This window comes from Anomaloglossus baeobatrachus, chromosome 2, assembly GCF_048569485.1.
Source record: "Anomaloglossus baeobatrachus isolate aAnoBae1 chromosome 2, aAnoBae1.hap1, whole genome shotgun sequence".
NCBI lineage: Eukaryota > Metazoa > Chordata > Amphibia > Anura > Aromobatidae > Anomaloglossus > Anomaloglossus baeobatrachus.
Window position 1 is genome coordinate 188,752,286 of NC_134354.1, and position 24,131 is coordinate 188,776,416.

A 24,131-nucleotide genomic window follows, 5' to 3' on the forward strand; every position below is an offset into this window, starting at 1 on the left:
GGGATATTTGTCAACAGAAGAGATGTGAGAGCTCATCTGCCTAGAGGACACCCTGGCAGAAATCTAAAGATGGGAGATTCAGTCCAGTTTACTATGCATCAAGGTGAAAGAGGATTGTATGCGCTTGACGTAGCACTATGCACCAGCAAACCTTACAGCCACCCCATGCTACAAGAAAGAAAAGACAGAGATAAAGACACAGATGAAGATCAAGAAAGAAAAGACAAGGAACCTACAGATGAAACCACTTCAGACGACGACAGAGAGCAGGAAAGCAGCAGGTGCCACCGCCGTACAGGCTCAAGCCCTGGTAAAGAGGAGTAAAGTAAAGTAAAGTAAAGTAAAGAAAGAAGTTACCAGTTGAAGTTTGAAAAGTTTTGTTTTGCAACGTTCACGTTTAAGCATGTGCCCACAAAAACTATTGTGAGAGAACCATAAACCTTAAGGCTATGAACTGGCTATAGCCACAAACTCTCGCAGTGTAAATAGTTACACCAAAAGGGCACCACCACCACCAGAGTCAGCCTGTTTAGGGGCTTGGCTCGTCTGCAACCAGGAGGAGCCCGTCCGTATATAGGGCCTTGGCTCACCTGCAACCAGAGAGCATGCCTGTTTATGGGGCCTGGCTCTCCACCACAAAGAGGGTACCTGGTCAGCACCAACTGTGGAGGCCGCCTCTGCATCCTGCCAGAAGAGGCTGAAGGCGCGGATCCACCAAGCCAGGTATACCCTGAAAACCACCAGCCCATGAAAGCCGCCTCTACATCCTGCCAGAAGTGGCTGAAGTCGCGGCCAACGTGAAAGGGTTTTGGGTGGGTTAACGGACTTGTGGGTGGAGGGTGGTGATGTATGGTACCTGGTGCTTTTAAAAATGTTTTACATGTTTTAATGTTTTATGCATTTTAAAATGTTGTCTTGCAGCCCGAGGACGTGCTGGTGATAACTAAGGGGGAATGTGGCGCCCCTGACCTGGTCAGGCACCACTGAGTACTGCACCCGTGCTGGGGACAGTACAATACAGGTAATCCAGAAGGCTGACCGGGGTGTGGAACACAGGCGCATAGTGATCAGGTCTCACACATGTACCCATGAGAGGACCCCTGGGGATCCCAGGAGGGGGAAAAGCCTTGACCTTCACTGGAATAGTGGAGGGGGCCAAAAGCCTCCATCTCCTCTCAAGGGGTGTGGTAAGAGAGTCTGGTTGCTAGGTGGCGTAGGCAAGAACAGGAGAGGAGGAGCAGTGAGTCAGTTAGAGCAGAGAACTCCAGAGGGCTCAGTGAGGAGCAGACCTGTGGGGCTGTTGCTGTCTAACAGCGCCCGCGCAGTGGCTACTGACGGGGGAGAACGGTCAACTAGGAGTGCTACCTGAAAGCCAGCTTCAGCTAGAGAGAAAGCACGGAGTGGGAAGTAAGGAGACTGCTAGAGAGCACCAGGCCCAACCGGGCGGCAGATCCCGAAGCGAAGATAGATCCAGCTTTCTTCTGCTAAACCTGCCGGTGTGGGGCTCTCAAAGCCCACACCACAACACCACAAAAGCCGCAGCCACGTAACCGCAGTGAGGGCCCATAGGTCACAGGAGGCAAGCAGCTGGAGTGGCCTGGTCCGGGGAACAAGCAAACGGCAAACAAAAGGGGGAGAGAGGCTGCAGCATCTTCCCTGGGTGACCCCCATAGGGACTCAAAGTCGGGGTCACCCCAAACCACCAAGGGCTAAGGAAGGCGAGTCAGTAGTCACCCTCATAAAGTCAGCCGGAAGGATACCTGGTTCCCATCTGGTTCATCCCAGCTACGCCCGGGCTACTCACCCTGCCATCAAATGTGAGTAAAGCCCTTGAAAGACAGTTCTGCCTGTGTGAGTCATTCTGCGACTTGTGGTACTACAAACCTACACCGGGCTCTGGGGCTTGCCTCACTCTCAGGAGGCTATTCCAACTAACTGCACACACCATCAGCCCCAGGCGACCCTCAACCTGCAGTGGCGGTCCCTACTGACCGCAATACTGAGAGTGGCGTCACGATCAAAACCGAAGATTCCCTACCTGTGACCAGATCCAGCTACGTGGAGTCCCTGAAGGTATGCACCGACACTACACCTGTGGGGCTTCACAACTGCTCCTGGCCCGATAGATCTCTGTGGCTCCGTTCATTTGTGGATCTGAGCTGAGGCACCAGGCTCAGTCACCACAAACTGTATGGAGCTATGCAGGGTGGACAATGAAGAGCAGATGTGACTCCTTAATCAGTTGATCGGTTGGGTTTAATAGACTCAAGGGTACTTTACACCCTGCGATATTGGTACCGATATCGCTAGCGAGCTTACCCACCCCCGTCGGTTGTGCGTCACGGGCAAATCGCTGCCCTTGGCGCACAACATCGCTTACACCTGTCACACATACTTACCTTCCCTGCGACGTCGCTCTGGCCGGCAAACCGCCTCCTTTCTAAGGGGGCGGTTCGTGCGGCGTGTAAAGTACCCTTTAGTCATGGAAAATGCCTTAAACTTGGTCTTTTGATGACTTATGCAGCTGTATAAAAGATCCGGCAGATGTAGAAAAGCAGTGGTCATGGTCTGGGGCTCTAGAGAAGGGTCAGGTGGGTTTAAAATTTATTCCAATCTTTGATCTTATCTTGTGTGTTTATTTTTGGAGAACAACTCAATGTTCACTTTTTTTTTCAAACCATGATTGTGTCTAGTGACTTAGTGATTTTATTTGTGACATCTGCAAATAAAAATATGACCAAAATAATAAAACAACAAAGTGCAGAAAATGATTTCTCACTCTGACAATGAAAACATGCAGTAGACTTAGGGGTACTTTGCACGCTGTGACATCGCTAGTTGATGCTAACGATGCCGAGCGCGATAGTCCCCGCCCCCGCCGCAAATGCGATATCTTGTGATAGCTGCCGTAGCCAACATTATCGCTACGGCAGCTTCACACGCACTTACCTGCCCTGCGATGTCGATCTGGCTGGCGACCCCTCTCCTTCCTAAGGGGGCGGGTCGTGCGGCGTCACAGCGACGTCACACGGCAGGCAGCCAATAGAAGCGGAGGGGCGGAGACAGGGCCGGCGTCAGCACCCGGCAAACCCGGGCAAATGCCGGGGCCCTGGAGAGCCGGGGGGGCCCACTCGGCCTCGTCAGTTCTCCTGTCCCTTGGCCGGGGCCCACTCGCCTTTACAGTTCTGCGGTCCCTGGCCGAGTTCCGGGGACCGCAGTCCTCGGCAGCAATCTGCGGCGCCGTCACTTTAAGGCGCGCAGACATCCTGGTTTGAATTTCATCTGTGGGCGGAGCTACCGCCTTCTCAGTCTCACAGATGAAGGAGGCGAGCTTCTGTCCGGCGCTGTGTGGGCCCCCTCTCCACCGTGACCTAATCGGGTAAGTGCCCTCCCCGCCTCCCCATTATGGGCCCCGGTGAGCTGCTTCTAACCCCCCAGATGTATGCCCTGGCCCCTGCCAATCCCCCCCGCCGATTCCGCGGGTGCTGTACCCACCGAGCCGCGGGTGTGGGCCCCGCTGAGCTGCGGGTGCTGCCGCGGGTGCTGTCCCCGCCAAGCGGCGGGTGCTGCCGCGGGTGCTGTACCCGCCGAGCCGCGGGTGTGGGCCCCGCCGAGCCGCGGGTGCTGTCGCCGCCGAGCCGCGGGTGTGGGCCCCGCCGAGCCGCGGGTGCTGCCGCGGGTGCTGTCCCCGCCGAGCCGCGGGTCTGGGCCCCGCCGAGCCGCGGGTGCTGCCGCGGGTGCTGTCCCCACCGAGCCGCGGGTGTGGGCCCCACCGAGCCGCGGGTGCTGCTGCGGGTGCTGTCCCCGCCGAGCCGCGGGTGTGGGCCCCACAGAGCAGCAGAGTTGTGTGCATTTGTCTGAATGTAGCAGAGTTGTGTGTGTTTGTCTGTATGTAGCAGAGTTGTATGTGTTTGTCTGTATGTAGTAGAGTTGTATGTGTTTGTCTGTATGTAGCAGAGTTGTATGTGTTTGTCTGTATGTAGCAGAGTTGTATGTGTTTGTCTGTATGTAGTAGAGTTGTGTGTGTTTGTCTGTATGTAGCAGAGTTGTGTATGTGTTTGTCTGTATGTAGCAGAGTTGTGTGTGTTTGTCTGTATGTAGCAGAGTTGTGTGTGTTTGTCTGTATGTAGCAGAGTTGTGTATGTGTTTGTCTGTATGTAGCAGAGTTGTATGTGTTTGTATGTAGCAGAGTTGTGTGTTTGTCTGTATGTAGTAGAGTTGTGTGTGTTTGTCTGTATGTAGCAGAGTTGTGTGTGTTTGTCTGTATGTAGTAGAGTTGTGTGTGTTTTTCTGTATGTAGCAGAGTTGTGTGTGTTTGTATGTAGCAGAGTTGTGTGTGTTTGTCTGTATGTAGCAGAGTTGTGTGTGTTTGTCTGTATGTAGCAGAGTTGTGTGTGTTTGTCTGTATGTAGCAGAGTTGTGTGTGTTTGTCTGTATGTAGCAGAGTTGTGTGTGTTTGTCTGTATGTAGCAGTGTTGTGTGTGTTTGTCTGTATGTAGCAGAGTTGTGTGTGTTTGTCTGTATGTAGCAGAGTTGTATGTGTTTGTCTGTATGTAGCAGAGTTGTGTGTGTTTGTCTGTATGTAGCAGAGTTGTGTGTGTTTGTCTGTATGTAGCAGAGTTGTGTATGTGTTTGTCTGTATGTAGCAGAGTTGTATGTGTTTGTATGTAGCAGAGTTGTGTGTTTGTCTGTATGTAGTAGAGTTGTGTGTGTTTGTCTGTTTGTAGCAGAGTTGTGTGTGTTTGTCTGTATGTAGCAGAGTTGTGTGTGTTTGTCTGTATGTAGCTGAGTTGTGTGTGTTTGTCTGTATGTAGCTGAGTTGTGTGTGTTTGTCTGTATGTAGCTGAGTTGTGTGTGTTTGTCTGTATGTAGCAGAGTTGTGTGTGTTTGTCTGTCTGTATGTAGCAGACTTGTGTGTGTGTGTCTGTCTGTATGCAGCAGACTTGTGTTTGTGTGTGTGTGTGTGTCTGTCTGTAAGTGTATATGACTGTATAGATTTGTCTGTTTATATGTATTTTTGTGAGTTTGTCTTTAAATATGTATATGTACGTGTTCGTATCGGTGTCTGTGTGTGGATGGGGCCCACTGGGACTCTTCCGCCCGGGGCCCACAAAAACCTGGAGCCGGCCCTGGGCGGAGATGAGTGGGACGTAAACATCCCACCCACCTCCTTCCTTCCGCATAGCCGGTGGAGGCAGGTAAGGAGATGTTCCTCACTCCTGCGGCTTCACACACAGAGATGTGTGCTACCGCAGGAACGAGGAACAACATTGTATCTCCTATTGGTGCGACATAATGAAAATGTCCGACACTACACAGATCACCGATTTATGACGCTTTTGCGATCGTTTATCGGCGCATCTAGGCTTTACACGTTGCAACATCATTACCGACGCCAGATGTGCGTCACTTTCGATTTGACCCCGACGATATCGCAGTAGCGATGTCGCAACATGCAAAGTACCCCTTAGTTAAATTGTAATAGAGGTCTGAACAATACGCCTATTTTCTGCCATCTTGCGTCTTATTTAGGGGTCGTCAGAATGATGATATAGGCAGACTACTATACAGACAGACTTTCCTGTTTCGTGATCTTTTTATTTTTTATTTTTTTTCTGTTACATGACCTTTGATCCTGTGTGAGATATGAACAGGTAGACGGATCAAGACAAACAAAGCTAGCAAACATGCACAGTTTTTGGCTGGGTGTACAGGTTAACATTTTTTGACTATTTAGACTTGCTGCTACGAGGGGCTGATGATAAGTCTTTGGCTTTACCCAGAAAGAAACGAGATAGGGTGATGAAAATTTACATTTATTCCACATACTCTCCACTGATGTCAACACACTTATTACATCGATATTCCAAGTTCTGTAAGCCTAGCAAAAAGAAGGATTTCGGTAGTGCCTCAAACCAGGCATCCGTAGCAGCCATGGCATCAGAAATGGTGTGAAATTTGGTACCCTTGAGTTGTTTCTTCAGGTTTGGAAACAGATGATAGTCGGAGGGAGCTAGATCTGGTGAATAAGGTGGGTGGTCAACCAGCTGGAAGCCCAACTTTGCCAGTTTTGCCTTGGTTACTCGTGCAGTGTGAATGGAGGAGTTGTCTTGCAGGGACAAGATTCTTTTAGACTGCTTGCTGCTCCTTTTGGCCTTTTTGGCCCAAAAGTTCCATGTAGTGGAACCCTTTTGAAGGCAGTCCACTAGCAGCACACCCTCCTTATCCCAGAACACAGAGGCCCTCACGTTAGTGGCTGATTTTTGAACCCTGAACTTCTTTGGAAAAGGAGAACCACTGTGCCTCCACTCTTTTGACTGCTCCTTGTTTTCAGGATCATACACATAAATCCAGGTCTCATCCATAGTGACCAGTCGATCCAGGAAGTTCTTATCAGTCCAGAAACGCTGACAAATGGACCCTAAAGTTTTCACTCGCATGCTTCTCTGATCTGTTGTCAAACATTTGGGGACCCACTTTGCAGATCGCTTCCTCATGTCCAAATGTTCATGGATAATAACACAAACATGTTCACGGGAAATCCCCATGATGTCTGCTATTGCTTTAGCTGAAATTTGTGGATTCTCCAGTTTGAGGTTGTGCACAGCATCGACGATCTTCGGAACAACAACCACTCTCGATCGTCCAGGACATTCCTCATCATTGGTGCTGAAGTGGCCCGTTTTAAATTTGGCAACCCAGTTCTTAACTATGGAATATGATGGCCATTGATCCCCCAATGTCTGCGACATATCACCATGAATATCCTTTGTGGACTTTCCTTGCAGAAACAAGAATTTTATCACTCCTCTGCTCTCAGTTGCAGTGAATATCGCATTAGACTCCGCCATTTTGTTTTCCCGCGTGCGTAGAACACTGTTGCCATAAGCAACAAACACAAAATTTTGAAAACTTATATTAGACACATAAGACTTTCATGTGATTACGATTTTTGTAGATATTTATGCACAATTACGTAAAATGTGAATTTATGCCATTTTTATTAGTGTAGAAATATTATAAATGATGATGCACACCATATTTTGTGCTATAATTTGTTGACTTTTACATTTCTCCTCATTTTTTAAAAGTCACCTGCAGATTTTCTGTCACTTGCGGTGCATATATACGGGCTGGAATGAGTGTTTCTAAGGGCGGCTTTGCACGTTGCGACATCGCACGTGCGATGTCGGTGGGGTCAAATCGAAAGTGACGCACAGCCGGCGTCACTTTCGACATCGTACTGTGTAAATGCTAGATGATATGATGAACGAGCGCAAAAACGTCGTTATTGTATCATCGTTGCATTCACCGACATTTCCATAATGCCGGTGCCGCGACAGGTACGATGTTGTTCCTCGTTCCTGCGGCAGCACACATCGCTGTGTGTGAAGCCGCAGGAGCAAGGAACATCTCCTTACCTGCCGCCGGCGGCTATGCGGAAGGACGGAGGTGGGCGGGATGTTTACATCCTGCTCATCTCCGCCCCTCCGCCGCTATTGGCCGCCTGCCGTGTGACGTCGCTATGACGCCGCACGACCCGCCCCCTTAGGAAGGAGGCGGGTCGCCGGCCAGAGCGATGGTCGCAGGGCAGGTGAGTGCATGTGAAGCTGGCGTAGCGATAATTTTCGCTACGCCAGCTATCACACGATATCTTACCTGCGACGGGGGCGGGGACTATCGCGTGCGACATCGCAGCATCAGCTTGCGATGTCGCAATGTGCAAAGCCCGCCTAAGGCACGATATCGTGTGATAGCTGGCGTAGCGAAAATTAACGCTACGCCAGCTTCACATGCACTCACCTGCCCTGCAACCGTCGCTCTGGCCGGTGACCCGCCTCCTTCCTAAGGTAAGGAGATGTTCCTCGCTCCTGCGGCTTTATACACAGCGATGTGTGTAGCCGCAGGAGCGAGGAACAACATCGTACCTGTCGTGGCACCGGCATTATGGAAATGTCGGTGAATGCAACGATGATACGATAACGACGTTTTTGCGCTCGTTCATCGTATCATCTAGCATTTACACAGTACGATGTCGAAAGTGACGCCGGATGTGCGTCACTTTCGATTTGACCCCACCAACATCGCACGTGCGATGTCGCAACGTGCAAAGCCGCCCTAAGAGTGCCTGTTTGCCAATAATTGGTTAGTGTACACTCCCTGCCAATGTCTTCTAGGATGAAGCCAAATGCACAATATGGTCAAAAGTACCGTATAATGACACCTACACCTTGTATCTATAAAGCTTTTATGATATCCCATTATTTTTATATAGGCATTAATATGGATTTAGTGCACCCTCCCTTTGTAGCTATAATAGCTTCCAATTTTCTTGGATGACTTTTTAGAAGATTCTTGAATGTCTTCATGGGAGTTGTTTGCTTATTCATTAACAGTTGGCACAATTTAGTCAGGCAGAATGGTCTCCTGACATTGGCCAAACCCAGTTTTGGTCCATCAGTCTGTCATATGGACAAACATGATTCGTCAGTCTATAGAACACACTTCCACTCCCCTAGACTCCAGTGGCGGCTGCTTTACACCACTCCGTCCGGTATTTAGCATTGTGCTTGGTGATTTAAGGCTTGCGTGCAGCTACTCAGCTATGGAAACCCATGCCATGAAGCTTCCGAATCACAATTTTGGATGTTAATGTCAAAGGATGTTTGGATCTTTGTAGTTAGTCAAAGGAGATCTCATTTATATGTATAAATACATGTGTGTTCCATATAAAGGACTGGCATATGACTTATTCCTTCTGAAGACCATACTGAGGACTGGGGAGCCCTACTGCATATGGAAGAAATGCGATTCCAGCAGCTGAATAGGAGAGGATTCTTTACAGTTACAGCAGTCAGACTGTGGAATGCCCTACCATGACTGTGGAATGCCCTACCACAAGAGGTAGTAATGGCAGATACTATAACAGCTTTTAAATAAGGGCGTGATGATTTCCTCAGTACACACAACATTGTCGGTTTTAAATTATTTATTGACAAAAATATATAATTGGTGGAGGAAGGTTGAACTTGATGGTCCTGAGTCTTCTTTTCAACCTATGTAACTCTGTAACAGTGTTAGTGACTTTTGTGCATTATTCGCCTGCACGCTCTGTGACCCCACTTTGTAACTTTATGTGGTCTCCTCTTTGTGGATAAGTTACATTGGTTCCTTCCACTTCTCAATAACACAAACCACAATTCATCGTGAAATATTAGGAGAGAAGAAATTCACTGAGCTGATTGTTACAGTGATGCTATCCAGGATCACTTACTAATTCAGTGAGCTCGTTAGAATGACCCTTCCTATCTAAAATGTTTATAAAAGCAGATTTCGTGGAACGAGGCTGAATTTTTTATACTTATTGGCAATGGGGCTGAGTGAAAAGCTTGAAATTAGCCCTTAAGACGTGTGTCTTAATGCTCATGTTCATACAGTGTGTTTCAGTGTGTCTCTGCTCAGGAAACGTGATGTACTAGACCAGCAGAAATATCCAGCAGAATCAGAGGTGGTAATTGGGATATATGCCACGTCTCATTTGCAGCTGAGATGAGCCATTCTCACCACTACTTCTTTAGAAATCTTTCGCTTTGTTCACATTGCAACCTTTTATTCTAAAAAACAATTAGGTTGCCTAAAAATGATCTTACAAACTAAGATAGTGTATTAAAAAATTTGCTTCCTAGCTGGTTAGATGCATTGTATGTACTGTATATACATAGATAGACCATTGGAGGTTCAATGGGTACAGTAGGATTCTTGACTGAGTATATCATAAATGTAAAGCATCTAATACCAATGATAAATGTGATTGTTATTGTTTAAGGCATTGATGGTTTTAAGATAATAAATGGAAGCTTATTTACCTTCCCGTTCCCCATGAATCCATTGGAGAAGCAATGTCTGCTCCATTCGAAAGTCACAGGACTGCCACAACCTAGAATTGGCTGCAGTGCTCAGGTGAATAGAAGAGTGTATCAATTCATGTTTCTTGTCTACTCACCTAACCAACTGCGCTGGATCCACGGGGGCACTGGAAGATGAGTATGCCTAAAGGGGGCTTTACACAGAGTGACATCGCTAGCGATATCACTAGCAATGGCACCCGCCCTCGTCGTTTGTGCGTCACGGGCGATTTGCTGGCTGTGGCACACAATATTGTTGGGAGCCGTCACATGGACTTACCTGCCTACCGATGTTGTGTTGCCGGCGAACCGCCTCCTTTCTAAGGGGGCGGTTCGTGCGTCATCACAGCGGCGTCACTAAGCGGCCGCCCAATAGAAGCGGAGGGGCGGAGATGAGCAGCGGTAACATCCAGCCCACCTCCTTCCTTCCTCATTGCGGGTGGCCGCATGTAAGCTATAGTTCGTCGTTCCCGAGGTGTCACACTTAGCGATGTGTGCTGCCTCGGGAACGACGAACAATCTGCATTCTCAACAATCAACGATTTTTTGAAAACGAACGACGTGTCAACGATGGACGATTTGGTGAGTATTTTCCATCGTTAACACTTGCTCGTTGGAGTCACACGCAACGACGTCGCTAACGATGCCGGATGTGTGTCACGGAATCCGTGACCCCGACGATATATCGTTAGATACGTCGTTGCTTGTAACGGGGCCTTTAGTTTATTATTTTAAAACCATTAATGTCTTTAAAATATATATATATATATTTTGGAGTTGAGCATTCCCTATATTGTTTTGACCCACTATACCAAGTATATTTAACACATATAAATGTAGTTCTGATTTAGACCTGTCATATTTTCTTCTCTGTTATACAGATCTGAATATGTCTTTAAGAAAATAGTTTTCAGGGAATATGAAGAAGGTTTTCAGAAAGCAAAGCCAGTATCCAAGCTGTCAGGTAAGCATCACAATGAAATCACTGATGTTCTGATATAGACAGTAGATTCTTATCAGGTTTGCCATAGACACATGATAAAGTGCTGATATCGTGAGACCAAAACCTAAATATTTCTGGTATTTCAAAAAGGGAATGGATCTAGGCATACGCCAGACACCTCTGCTGCAACTGATTGGAGGAAACGGCAGAATCAGATGTGAAAAAATACAAATTATCTGATCCTTCTGGCACTATTCACCAGTTTCTATAGACTAAGCTTCTCTGCACACCCATAAAAATCAGAAGACTCCATCAAGAATAATTTCATGTTGATGGTCAGTTTAGAAATGTTTCTTGAGTCATCTACTTAAAGGGGTTCTCCAGCTTTGGAATGAAAGTCTACAGTCACTCTAGCGCACTGCAGGCTCTCAGGATCCTACGGTGGTAGTGGCAAGAACTGGTGTACATGATTTGCATACATGCACATATTACAACTAGACGTATTTTGCCTCTGTCATTCCATTTTTAGTGAGCGAGGCTGCCCACATCTAGTCAGAATGTTTCCGGAAGTATGCAAATCACATACTTGTGGTCATGTGACCTCCCACTCTCACCACCGGCAGCGGAGAATCCTGACAGCATGCGCTGCACATGATGTGAGGATTCACTAGTCTGCAGTCACAGGTTTGAAACTCTTTGGACCAAATGAGCAACATTTCTCGTCCTTATTTTTAAGTTAATGTAATATTCACAAATGGTTTTGTTAAACTACAGCAATATTCTATTTATTTAACTTTATTTGTTATTCATTCTTTTACATGTATAAAGCAGAACCTGGTACTGGTTTTATAAGATTAAGGAGATTCATTGCCAAGTTCTTGGCAATTGTAAAACTATGGATTAAGGAGAAAGATAAGAGGATGTTAAACAAGTAAGGAAAACTGGAAATCCAAAAGTTTGATTACTATTAAAGGGAATTAGTCAGCAGGATTTAACCCCAAAACTATTTACGGTACATGTGCATGTAGCTGTTTCAAAGACAAGTACTACTAAATCTTTACAAGGCAAGTCCGTTCATCTGTTACTAAGAAATCAGTGTTGAACTGATACGGAAATGAGACTGTAGATCTGAAGCTTCTGTCGCTCCAGCTCTACTCCATGACCTATGCTTTCTTCTGCTTGACTGATGGCTGCTTTGCAATGAAGTCACACAGCATAGAGGCTATTGGTCAAGCAGGAGGAGGCGACGCTGGACAAGTAGAGCTGGAGTGACAGGGGCTCAGATCCACAATAGTTTTTCAGGCTCATTCACATACCAATTCAAACTCTTATTTCTCAGATTCAGAGGAATGGATTGGCCATGTTATGGTATAGCTGGACTTGTCTTTCAAAGAGCTACATGCACATATAAATTCTATGAGGTCCAGAAACATTTGGATAGTGACCGAATCTTCATGATTTGGGTTCTGCATGCCACTATTTTATTTATTTAAAATGAAACAACTGAGATTCATTTAAATGTAGACTTTCTAGACTTTCAGGATTAATTATAGGGGTTGAACAAAAATATCCTGTGAAATGTTTTGAATTTGCAACAATTTTTCTATAATGCATCCTGATTTCAGGGTTTTAATAGTAATTTGACTAATCTTTACCATAAATTTTCATTTTTAATACATTGTAGAGAATCCTTTGCAGGCTCTAACTGCCTGAAGTCCAGAAGTCATGGACATCACCAAATTCTGAGTTTCCACCTTTGTGATTCTTTGCAAGTCCTTTACTGTAGCTGACTTCAGTTGTTGCTTGTTTATGGGTCTTTCTGCCTTAAGTTTTATTTTAAGCATGTGAAATGCATGCTTAATGGGGTTTAGATCTGGTGATTGACTCGGTCATTACAGAATTTTCCATTTCTTTGTCTTAAAAAACCTCTGGGTTACTTTTGTAGTATCTTTTAGGTCGTTGTCCAACTGCACTGTGGAACACCGTCCAATCAACCTTGCTGCAATTGGTTGAATCTGAGCACAAAGTATAGTGCTGTACACTTCATAATTCATCCGGCTGTCTTCAGTCACATCATCATTAAACACTAGTGACTCAGTGTGTTGGAAGTCATGCATGCCCATGCCATTACACTGCCTCCACCATGTTTTACAGAGGATGGGGTGTGCTTTGGATCATGAGGTATTCCAAGACTTCTCCATACTTTCTTCTTCCCATTTTTCTGTTACAGCAGAAGTTCACAATATTGTTTGAGCCCAGAGCCACATTGTCATACTGAACCAATCCCAAGGCTGAAATTTTTTTTAAAGGGATACTTACATGAATACATCTTCAGAACCACCATCAGGACATTAATACATCACCAGAACCAAGTTTTAAGTATTTGAGGAGAATTTAGAAACTTTCTGCTCAGTTTCTGCTTTCATAAAATCGATGTGAACACACGCTAATTTAAATGGAGATTTTGGAACAGAAACTCACCATCAGTACATGAATGAATCACCATAACCACTATTAGTAAACAAATGCAGCATCAGAACCACTGTTAGTACATGAATACAGAGCTAGAATCATCATCAGTATGTGAATGCAGCACGAGAATCAGCATCAGTACATAAATGCAGTGCCAGAACCACTGTCATTGGATGAATGCAATGTCAGAATCACCATCAGTACATGAATGCAGCTTCAGAACCACTATCAACACATGGATGCAGTGCAAGAACCACCATCAGTACGTAAATGCAAAGCCATAACCACCAACAGTACATGAATGCAGCGCCATAAGCACTGTGAGTACATGAATGCAATGCCAGGAGCACTGTCAGTACATGAATGCAATTACAGGGCTACTGTCGATACATGAATGCAGAGACAGAACCATCATCAATAAATGAAAGCTGTTGTGAATACATTTTCCAGATTGGGGCTCCCTCTTGTGGTCAGAGCTGGTGGTGCAGTTGACTCGTGGAATGAGAGCCACACACCTGTGGCGGACTGTCAATCAGGCCTTTCAGATTGGGACTATATCACTAAGTATTTTTCTCCTGTTAGTTGCCGGTGCTCAATTGATTTCTTGTGTGTTAAGGACATTCTGAAACCAGCCTTGCTCTCTACTAGAACTCAGTCAAGATAAGTTGGTCTTTGTACCTTTGCTTATTGTTTCCACTTTCTTGTTGTTTTTTCTGTTTTGATACTATTGTTTGATTCCTATTTTGCCTGTGTGGAGTTCTTGGTGGAATTGGATCATTCCCTGCTGGGAGTGTCTGTATATTTAGTTCCATGATACTGCAATGTATTGTGTTTTTTCATGCTTGGTATTAAATTCAGTCCCCTATCTATATTAGTGTTTTTGGATCTCAGTAACATCAGAGTACTGATATAGTGGGGGAGAGGCCATGTGGTCTCAGGGTTTTTCCATGTCAGGCATGCTGAGATTGTTTAGGGTTTTTACGGCTGCAGACAGTGCTCTTTCCTATCCTTTCCCATAAAGATAGTTTTGGGCCTCATCTTTGCTGAATCTGTTTTCTAGCTTTCTATTGTGTTTTCCTATATCACCGTAGTCTTTATATGTGGGGGGCTATCTATATCTTTAGGGATTGCTCCGAGGCAGATTATTTTTTCTTATATTTCTATCTGTAAGAATATTTAGTTCTCCGGCTGTGTTGAGACAACTAGGTCATCGTAGGCTCGTCCCACGGCTACTTCTAGTTGTATGTCAGGATTAGGTCTGCAGTCCGTTAAGGTTCCAGGTATTCTGGTTAAATTTTTGGGTTTACGCATTTTTTGATTCTCCTCGGTCCCTGAATCATAACAGAATGCAGCACCAATACCACCATCAGAGCATGAACACAGCTTCAGAACCAAAATCCCTACATGTATATAGCACCGAGCATAGTGCAGCGATTAATTGCAATGTCAGGTCAGCTCCATATACAATTGCTTCACTTGAAGCTTCAATTCTCATTATGTCCTTAACAATGGTAATGTGATGCTGGGAGATTTTGTTACCAGCCATTCTCAGACTGCTGACCATACAGGAACCAAAGTGCTGGTTAGATGTAGCCAGTATCACAAATAGACATGTACATGTACAGCTTATACTGTAGGTGACATGTTCTCTTATTGAATTTGTTACTATCCCCTTTTGTCGCCGTATAGTACAGTAGCCATGATGAGTTTTCATGTCTAGAGCTCGTCTCTTCAGACTTCCCTCTTCTCAGTCCTCTGAAGCACATCCCAAAATGGTGCCCACAACAATAAAAGTATCATCATTATACTGCCCATAAATAAAAAACATCTCACATGCTGCACCGCTGAATAAATAATTGCCACTCAGTGTACTTCCTGCACAAAATATCCTTCCCCTCACACTGCCTCTCTCCTTAATATCCCCCCAACACTGTCCCTCTTCATAATATCCCCAACACTGCCCTTCTCCAGAATATTCCTACCACACTACCCCTCTGTATACTATCCCCCACACTGCTCCTCTCCATAATATTCCCTTCACACAGCCCCTCTCCATAAAATCCCCTCAAACATTGCACCTCTCCATAATATTCCCCCCACAGTGCCACTCTCCATAATATCCTCGCCCACATTGCCCTTCTCCATTACATCCCCTCAAACTGTCCCTTTCAATAATATCCCCCACCCAATGCTCCTCACTATTCTATGACCCTGTCCACAATCCCCTCCAATAATGTGTGTGCCTTGGCAGTAACCCCAATCCTTCTCCCATCTAAAGATATTACACATTTAATCTTCAGCTCCTATATGGAGCACTTACTGGGTCTTCTGCCTCTGTGGCGCAGGCAGCAACGTGATGACATCATCATGCAGGTCGAAGCTTGGGCTGAAATTGTTGCCAGTCTCGGCACTCAAGTATTCAAATGTATTTGCATCTGAAAAACATGAATACATTTGAGTATTGGAAGAGGTGAGTAGCATCTCCTGTCCATGGCCGCAGCATATCCTCTGATGAGCCGCATATGACCTGCGGGAGGTATGTTTTGCAGGCCTGTAGTGCAGGTCAATCTTAGTTCCATCTGTCCAAAGAATTATTTTCCAGAACTGGTTTTGCTTCTTTAGATTTTTTTGGTAAAGTCTATTCTGGCCTTTCTATTTTTAAGACTCATTAATGGTTTGTACCTTGTTGTGAAATTTACTCTCATGATGTATTCTCTTTATGGTAGACTTAGGGGCACTTTGCACACTACGACATCGCAGCTGCGATGTCGGTGGGGTCAAGTCGAAAGTGATGCACATCCGGCGTCACAGTCGATATCGTAGTGTGTAAATCTTTTTTTATACGATTAACGAGCGCAAAAGCGTTGTTATCGTATCATCGGTGTAGGGTCCGGCATTTCCATTAATTGGGAAATACCGATGTTACGATGTTGTTCCTCGTTCCTGTGGCAGCACACATCACTGTGTGTGAAGCCGCAGGAGCGAGGAACATCTCCTACCTGCGTCCTGCGGCTCACGCCGGCTATGCGAAAGGAAGGAGGTGGGCGGGATGTTTACGTCCCACTCATCTCCGCCCCTCCGCTTCTATTGGCCGCCTGCCGTGTGACGTCGCTATGATGCCGCACGACCCGCCCCCTTAATAAGAAGGCGGTTCGCTGGCCAGAGCGACGTCGCAGGGCAGGTGAGTGCATGTGAAGCTGCCGTAGCGATAATGTTCGCTACGGCAGCTATCACCATGATATCGCAGCTGCGACGGGGGCGGGGACTATCGCGCATAGCATCGCAGTATCAGCTTGTGATGTCGTAGTGTGCAAAGCCCGCCTTAGACACTGAAATACCCATATTTTTAGAAAATTCTCTTCACTTGGGTGGATGTTGTGAAGGGGTTTTTCTTCACCATGGAAAAGATTCTGTAATTATCCACCACCGTTATCTTCCGTGGTCCTTAAAGCCTTCCCAACTCACCACTGTGCTCTTTTTTTGCAATATGTACCAAACTATTGTTTTGGCCACTCCTAACATATCTGCTCTCTCTCTGATGGATTTCTTCTTTTTTTTTTAGCCTAATGATGATCTGTTTTACTTCCATTGAGAGCTCCTTTGACCGAATGTTGTGTTCACAGCAAAAGCTTCTAAATGCAATTGCCACACTTGAAATCAGCTCCAGACCTTTTACGTGCTTAACTGATGATGTGTTAATTAGTGAATAGCCCATTAAAAAGATTTTGAGATAATTGTCCAATTACCTTTGGTCCCTTGAAAAAGAGGAAGCTACATGTTAAATAGTTGTAATTCTTAAACCCTTCCAATTAAGGATGTGAATTAATGACCAAGCTCCAATTGTCAAATTTGACCAGTATCATGTTATGGGTTAATGACTCTGGAACGCTTCAACAGATTCCAGTGATTCTGAGTCTGTTTTTTCATGACATGCTATACTTCTGTGAGTGATAAATTTTGGTCAATATTATTTGTGTTTACTTTTTAAAATATTGAAAATTTACCAAAAATTTTGAAATTTTCAAAATTTCAATTTTTAAGCCCGTATGTCAGATAGTGTTATACCACACAAAATAGTTAATAAATAACATATGCCACATGTCTAGTTTACATCAGTACCTTTTTGAAATATTTTTTTTGTTAGGAAGTTAGAAAGGCTAACATTTATGAGCAATTGCTCATTTTTCTAACATTTATCAAACCAAGTTTTTAGGGATCACATCACATTTGAAGTGACTTTGAGAGGCCTATATGCAGAAAATACTTAAAAGTGACACTATTTTAAAAAAACTCCACCCTTAAAACTGCTGAAAACCACCTTTAAGAAGGTTATTAACCCCTTATGTGCATCACAGGAACTAAAGCAATGTGGAAGGAAAAAATAACATTTCACTTTTTCCCACAAAAATGTTGCAATAGCCTCATATTTTGCAGGAGAAAATGGACCATACAATTTTGATGTGTAATTTCTACAGAGTGTGACAATACCCCATATGTGGTAGAAGACTACTGTTTGGGGGTGCATGGCAGGGCTCAGAAGGGAATGAGCATTATTTGACTTTTGGTGTGCAAAATTGTCTGGAATCGATAGTGGACACCATGTTGTATTTGCAGAGCCCCTGATGTGCCTAAACTGTGGAAACCCCCCACAAGTCACTTCATTTTGGAAACTTCACCCCTCAAGGAATTTATCTAGATGTGTGGTGAGCACCTTAAACCTGCAGGAGCTTCACAGAACTTTATAGCAATGAAAATATAAAATAACATTTTTCCGGCAAACATGTTGCTTTAGCGCCCAAAATTTTAATTTTCACAAGGGTAACGGGAGAAAATGGAACATATACTGTAATTTGATGTGCAATTTCTCCTGAGTACACAGATACCCCGAATGTGATGGAAAGCTATTGTTTTGATGCATGCCAGGGCTCAGAAGGTCTCTTCAGGGAGGAAGCAGACAAACTCTTGTCAAAAGTGGCTCTTTAACAAGCCTTTTCATATGATCTAGGATTTATGCCAGATCAGAACCTCAATTTGCAGACACTGCTTTTTCGGGATGATTGTCCCTCATCAGTGCAAAGTATGAGATCTAATCTGGCTGTATGAGAAGTTAAAGTGGGGTCTAAGGGGAGAATTTTTCTCCTTGCTGAGACTGACAAACCAATCTGGCTGTCAGGGGTGAGGAGTCTTTTAGCTACAATGCTCCTCTGCAATATATTCAAATTGTCTCTTCAGGGAGGAAGGAGACAAACTCTAGTGCTACCTATTGGAAGTAGCAATCCTAAAAGTCAAAAGTGTCTGCTAGCATAGCCATATAATTGTGCATAACACTTGTAGATTATTGTAAACTATTTCTCATTTAGTGGCCTAACTTAAAGCTTATGGGCCCTAATGTAAAATCTTCAACAGGACCCCCATTCATCATGGGTCTTTAATAGTGTCAGGCTTTTGCAAGGCTCAGGTACAACTTCATCCGCTGTACCAACTCTAGTTATACCAATGTTCCTACTGTAATGTAACCAGGGACGGTAGTCGTGGCCTAGGGCTACCAACCTCAGCCCACCCCGGCACGCTACAGACACGGGGTGCGGAGTGGTTTCGGGAGTAAGTGAGGTACCTGCTTGAAGCTGCACATCTTGAGTTTCATCCGGCTTTTCTGGATCCCGTTCACACTACAGATCACACGCAGCACTATCAGGGACGAGTCCACCACTGGTTAAAACTGTAACAACTTTACTGTATGCTTCCTTAAAACACAGTTTCCAGTTAATAACATCATGTTTCACACCATGATTTTCCACAGGTGTGACTCTCTTCTCAAAACCCAGCTCTGTCGCTATGGCCACCAAGGAGGAGAAGGATGGGCGCTTTATCCATCTTTTTCTGTTCCAAACACCTGAGGCTTTGGTTAGTCCCACGGTCCGGCTCTGTAAAAGTGGGAGGACTATGACAGCCTTTGTTCCCGCTGTGCCAGTGACACCATCCGTCCCAGTGGTTAGCCTAGGAAAAGGCGCTCTCCTCTTTCCCCTTCTGGCTTACATTCTGTAACTGAGGGGTTACTACCTACTTCAGTCTCCTTGACTATTTCTCTCATACCTTCTTAGCCTTTCTCCTCCACACCCCATAACTCCACTCCGCTACATCTGTCTCTCAGCCTTCTTACTCTGAAATTCTTCCCTAACTCCCCTGAACCAGGAAGCTCTCCCCCCTATATTCTCTTTAGCTGGGGACTGGCCTACATCTGTTAACCCACACCATCCTGCCACTTTTCCTCAACTTCCGACTCTCCCCTATCACCAAGGGACCAGGGCCGGTGACACCGAGTGGCAATCAGCGATTTTGCACAATAAAATACACATTTAAAAAGATTACACCAAACATATGCATGTGGAACGTGACATCTTCGGGTGGGGCGGCGGTAGGGCACTGGACACAATCTTACACTACCAAGAAGTTGGAAGAAGACACGCCGCTGGAAGTACTGTGATCCACTGGGCAAGGTTCTACAGGGACACGTTGGGTTCTTGCTTTCATGTGAATGTTACTTTGACATGTACCACCTACTAAATACTATTGCTGGTAAGTTCTCTCCCTTATGTCAACAGTTTCCCAGCAAATTATTGTACCTGTCACCGAAAAAATAATAATGTTCAGGAATAATTTAAAAACCTGAACATTTGAAGATGTTGACATTAAAGCGTAACCATCATTTTCATTTTTATTTCAGAAATCAATAGTACACATGAAAATAAGCAGCTCTGTAATATATCTTAGCAGAGAAATCTGCTTCTTTTTCTGCCAGAATTGATCAGTCATTATCAAAATTCTCAATTCTGAGGTAAAATCTGTATTCAGTTAAGACTTCCCCATTACTGAGATGGCAGATGTTACTGATGACAGTTATGCTTTAAGTCCCAAGTCCACAGAGTTAAACCCAATGAAGGTTCATTAGGTTGTTCTGAAAAACAGGTCCGATTTGTTAAAGGAATTGTCCACTACTTAGACAGCCCATTCTCAATTGCTATTTTCACTCCTCTAATATGACAAGAGCATATACTCACGTCTGGCACTGGCGCCATTCCAGGAACGTGTGTATCTGGTCTCCTAGGGCTCATGTGATGTTATTATGCCACATGAGCCCAGCAGTCAAAACGCGGTCACTTCACTCTCACTTCTTTTGGATGAAAATGACGCCTGGAATGAATGAGAGCTATTGTTGCTCTCTGACGTCCTCCAAATGTCATTAACATCTAAAGGAAGTGAGAGTGAACTGGTTGGCTGCAAGGCTGACATGGCATAATAACGTCACGTGAGCCCTGGGAGACCAGGCACACACGGCTCTGGAACGACGCTGGCAGCAGTAGTGACTATAGGCTTTTATTATATTATAAGGGGAAAATTGTCAGTTGAGAAGGGGTTGTTTGAGTAGTGGACAACTCCTTTTCCACAACTTGCAGGATCTGCTACGAATATCCTGATGCCAGATACCACAGGACAACCTCAAAGTCCCAGCCTTGATAGGTCAGAGCTGTCTTGGTAGCACCAACACAATTAGATTTTAATGTTGACACTGTATATATCTCTGGTGACCTGTTCATGATGTGCTTTTCTCTATGAACTGTGGGGAAGCTATTACAACTCTTTTCATATGGGGACTTTCATGTTCCTTTGATGAAGCTTGTTTTCTGTTATTTGAAGGCAGCATATAATCTTCTTAAAATTGCATTTCCTGGCGCTCAAATCCTGGGATCATTCCTGTTCTGCCCCCCTGCTGCTGTATTTACCCCCCAGCAAAGGCCTGAGATCCTAGTGATAAAAGACATCCTGTAATTAGGCCTTTTACGTGTTATGTGGGAGTCGTAATATTGAAAGAAAGGCTTATGGTTAGATGTTTGGACAGCTGGAGTATTCTCTTCAGGTCAGATATGTGTATAATTGTCCTGATCAAATGAGGCAAATGTTACAGGAAAGTGTATTTATTCTGCCTCCATCAAAGTCCATCATCATGAGTTCCATCACTGCAGGCATGACTCAGATGTGAACAGACTCTTAAGACCTTTATAGAAAAGTGATCCTCAAACAATCAGATACTAGTTAGAAAACAACAAAACACATAGTACCCACCTAAGGCTGCTTTCACACCTCCGGTTTTAGCAGAGCCGGACAATCCGGCTCTAAAACCTATGTGTCGCGGGCGGGGAGGAGGGTGTCAGTACACTACGCTCACCCCTTCTGCTCGGGTCCGGCGGCTGCTGCTCAGTGGTGGCTCGAGCGATGGGCCGGATCCCGGGGGTTTCTCGAGCGGCACTCCTCGCCCGTGAGTGAAAGGGGGTAGTTGGGTGTGGGGATTGTTTATTGTCCGTGATGCCACCCACGGTTGTGGTGATTTCACCACCGCTGCTCAATACGGGGATCCCGGGGATGGTGATAGGGAGCAGCCAGGTGTTGTGTTGCCCCTCCGTGGGTAGGGGTTGGTGATCCCGGGGCCCGGTGACGGCTTGGGAGGTGCAGGGCCTGGTGGGCGCAGGGACGCGGGGGGGCAGCGCTGTGCCTTGCGGCACTGTGGTACTCACTCAGCCTGAGACGTTGACACAGTTTTTACGGTGAACCAAACGGCTGGTAAGACGGTCCCACGGACGGCTGCAATTGCTCTCCCAGTAGGTGATGGTGATGTCCCTCTTCCTAGCACCTTTGTGTACTTGTTGGTTGCGATGGGTCCCCACCGGTAACCCGCTCCCCGGCTTCAAGCTGGACCGGAGGAGCTCTACTCTTTGCCCGCAGGCGCTGGCCCTGAGAAACTGGTGCCTTGGCGGTGGCGGTGTCTCTCCTACACTGGCTGGGCTGTTGCCTTCAATCGGGACTTGGTTGTTGGGGGATCTGCGTCCCCTTCACTGACGGATTTGGCAAATTCTGGCGACTCCAAGCCTTTCCGGGATCCGAGAGGCCCCTGCCCTGGTGCTGACTGTCCTTCGGAACACTGCTCCAGACCGCCGGGCACACAGCCTACGGGGTCCTTCCAGGAACTTCCAAACGGTCCCCCTCCAGACAGTCACCGCCGTTGCTGACCTTGCTGACCTGTCCTGCACTCAGCTGGACTACTTCAGGCTTTTGCACACTCTTTCTGTTCTGTCACCACTCTTGCTTTCCTCCTTTACCACTTTACTCCGCTTCTACTTTCACTTCGCTGTTTACTCAAGCTCTCCCTGAGCTCTAACTGCCTGGTTTCTCCCGCCTCCAGAGCTGTGATCTCCTCGGTGGGCGGAGGCAACCACCTGGCCCACCCCCTGGTGTGAATCATCAGCCTCTGGAGGAAGGCAACAAGGATTTTTGTTTAGCTTTGGTGTTCCTAACTGGGATGTAGGGTGTGGTGGTGTGTGACCTGTGTCCCCTGGCTTGCCCAGGGCGACACATATGCAACGGATACGGTGACAATACCGCATCCTTTGCATACGTTTTTTACATGCGGCCCATCCGTTTTTTGCCGCTTGCGGCACGCTACTGAGCATGCGCAGTGGAAAAAACCGCATGCAATGGCCGGATGCTGTGTTTGCCGCAGGACGCCGCATGCGGCGTCCATAGGCATGCATTGCAAATCGCGCCGGATACAGCGCAATGCAGTTTTTTTTGCGGGACAAAAAAATGTGCCAGGCAGCGTTCCATCCGGCCGCCGCATTGGCTAAATCTGCCGCATGTGGCAAAAACCGGACCGGACGCAAACCCATGCGGCACAATCCGGCACTAATGAAAGTCTATGCAAAAAACCCGCAACCGGCGGCAAAAAAAAAAACGGTTGCGTTTTTTCTGCAAAGCGACGGATTGTGCCGCACAGGAAAAAACGGAGGTGTGAAAGCAGCCTTACCCACCTCTGTGGTCTAGCTGCGTCAGTTATGTGATGTCGACAGTGCAGGTCATTGCTGCAGTCAATCACTGGTTTGTGACTTATACAATGGCAGAGCTGCTTAGCTCAGTGATTGGCAGCAGCGGTAATGTGCTTTTTTGATATGATATCACCGCTGCAACCAAACCACGGAGATGGTAGCACAATCCTGGCAAGGTGAGTACTATCTGTATTTGTTTTATCACTACTATTTGATTGTTTGAGGGCCACTTTTCTAAAATTGGAAAAACACCTGAAGCAATTACATAAATGCCAATTCCATAATGTACTCTGCATAACAGCATTGCTTTCTTTTGTATTAGTACCTAATCACAATAAGCAGAAATGCATATATGACAGCCTGATGACTGCTTTTACACATCCGAAGTTCACAGACGGAGTACATACAATGGTGTCCTGATAGGCTCAGGGTCTGCTGAATTAATCACAACAGGCTCATAAATGCCTATGGAACTGCTGAGTTTGGGTTATGAGATCCATGTCTGGCTCAGACATTGAGGTCTGCACTTGGACTGTGAATTTTCGACACATGATATCATGTAAATGTACATTGGGTACGAAAAGTATTCAGACCCCTTTAAATTTTTCATTCTTTGTTTCATTGCAGCCATTTGGTAAATTCAAAAAAGTTCTTTTTTTTCTCATTATTGTAGACTCTACACCCCATCTTGTCAGGAAAAAAACAGAAATGTAGAAATTTTGAAAATTTATTAAACAAGAAAAACAGAAATATCACATGGTCATAAGTATTCAGACTCTTTGTTCAGACACTCATATTTAAGTCACATGCTGTCCATTTCTTATGATCCTCCTTGAGATGGTTCTACTCCTTCATTGGAGTCCAGCTATGTTTAATTAAGCTGAAAGGACTTGATTTGAAAAGGCACACACCTGTCTATATAAGACCTCACGCTCA

The 24,131-nt window shown here is 45.6% G+C and overlaps 1 protein-coding gene across 1 annotated transcript in view; it reads left to right on the top strand.

Moving 5' to 3' along the window:
- The window catches only part of F5 (coagulation factor V), a 158,797-nt gene that overhangs the window by 8,660 nt on the left and 126,006 nt on the right, over window positions 1-24,131 (top strand). Inside the window, exon 2 of the mRNA XM_075335550.1 lies at window positions 10,787-10,869. Within this exon, the coding sequence (XP_075191665.1) occupies window positions 10,787-10,869 (83 nt within the window). The remainder of the gene's footprint in view (window positions 1-10,786; window positions 10,870-24,131) is intronic.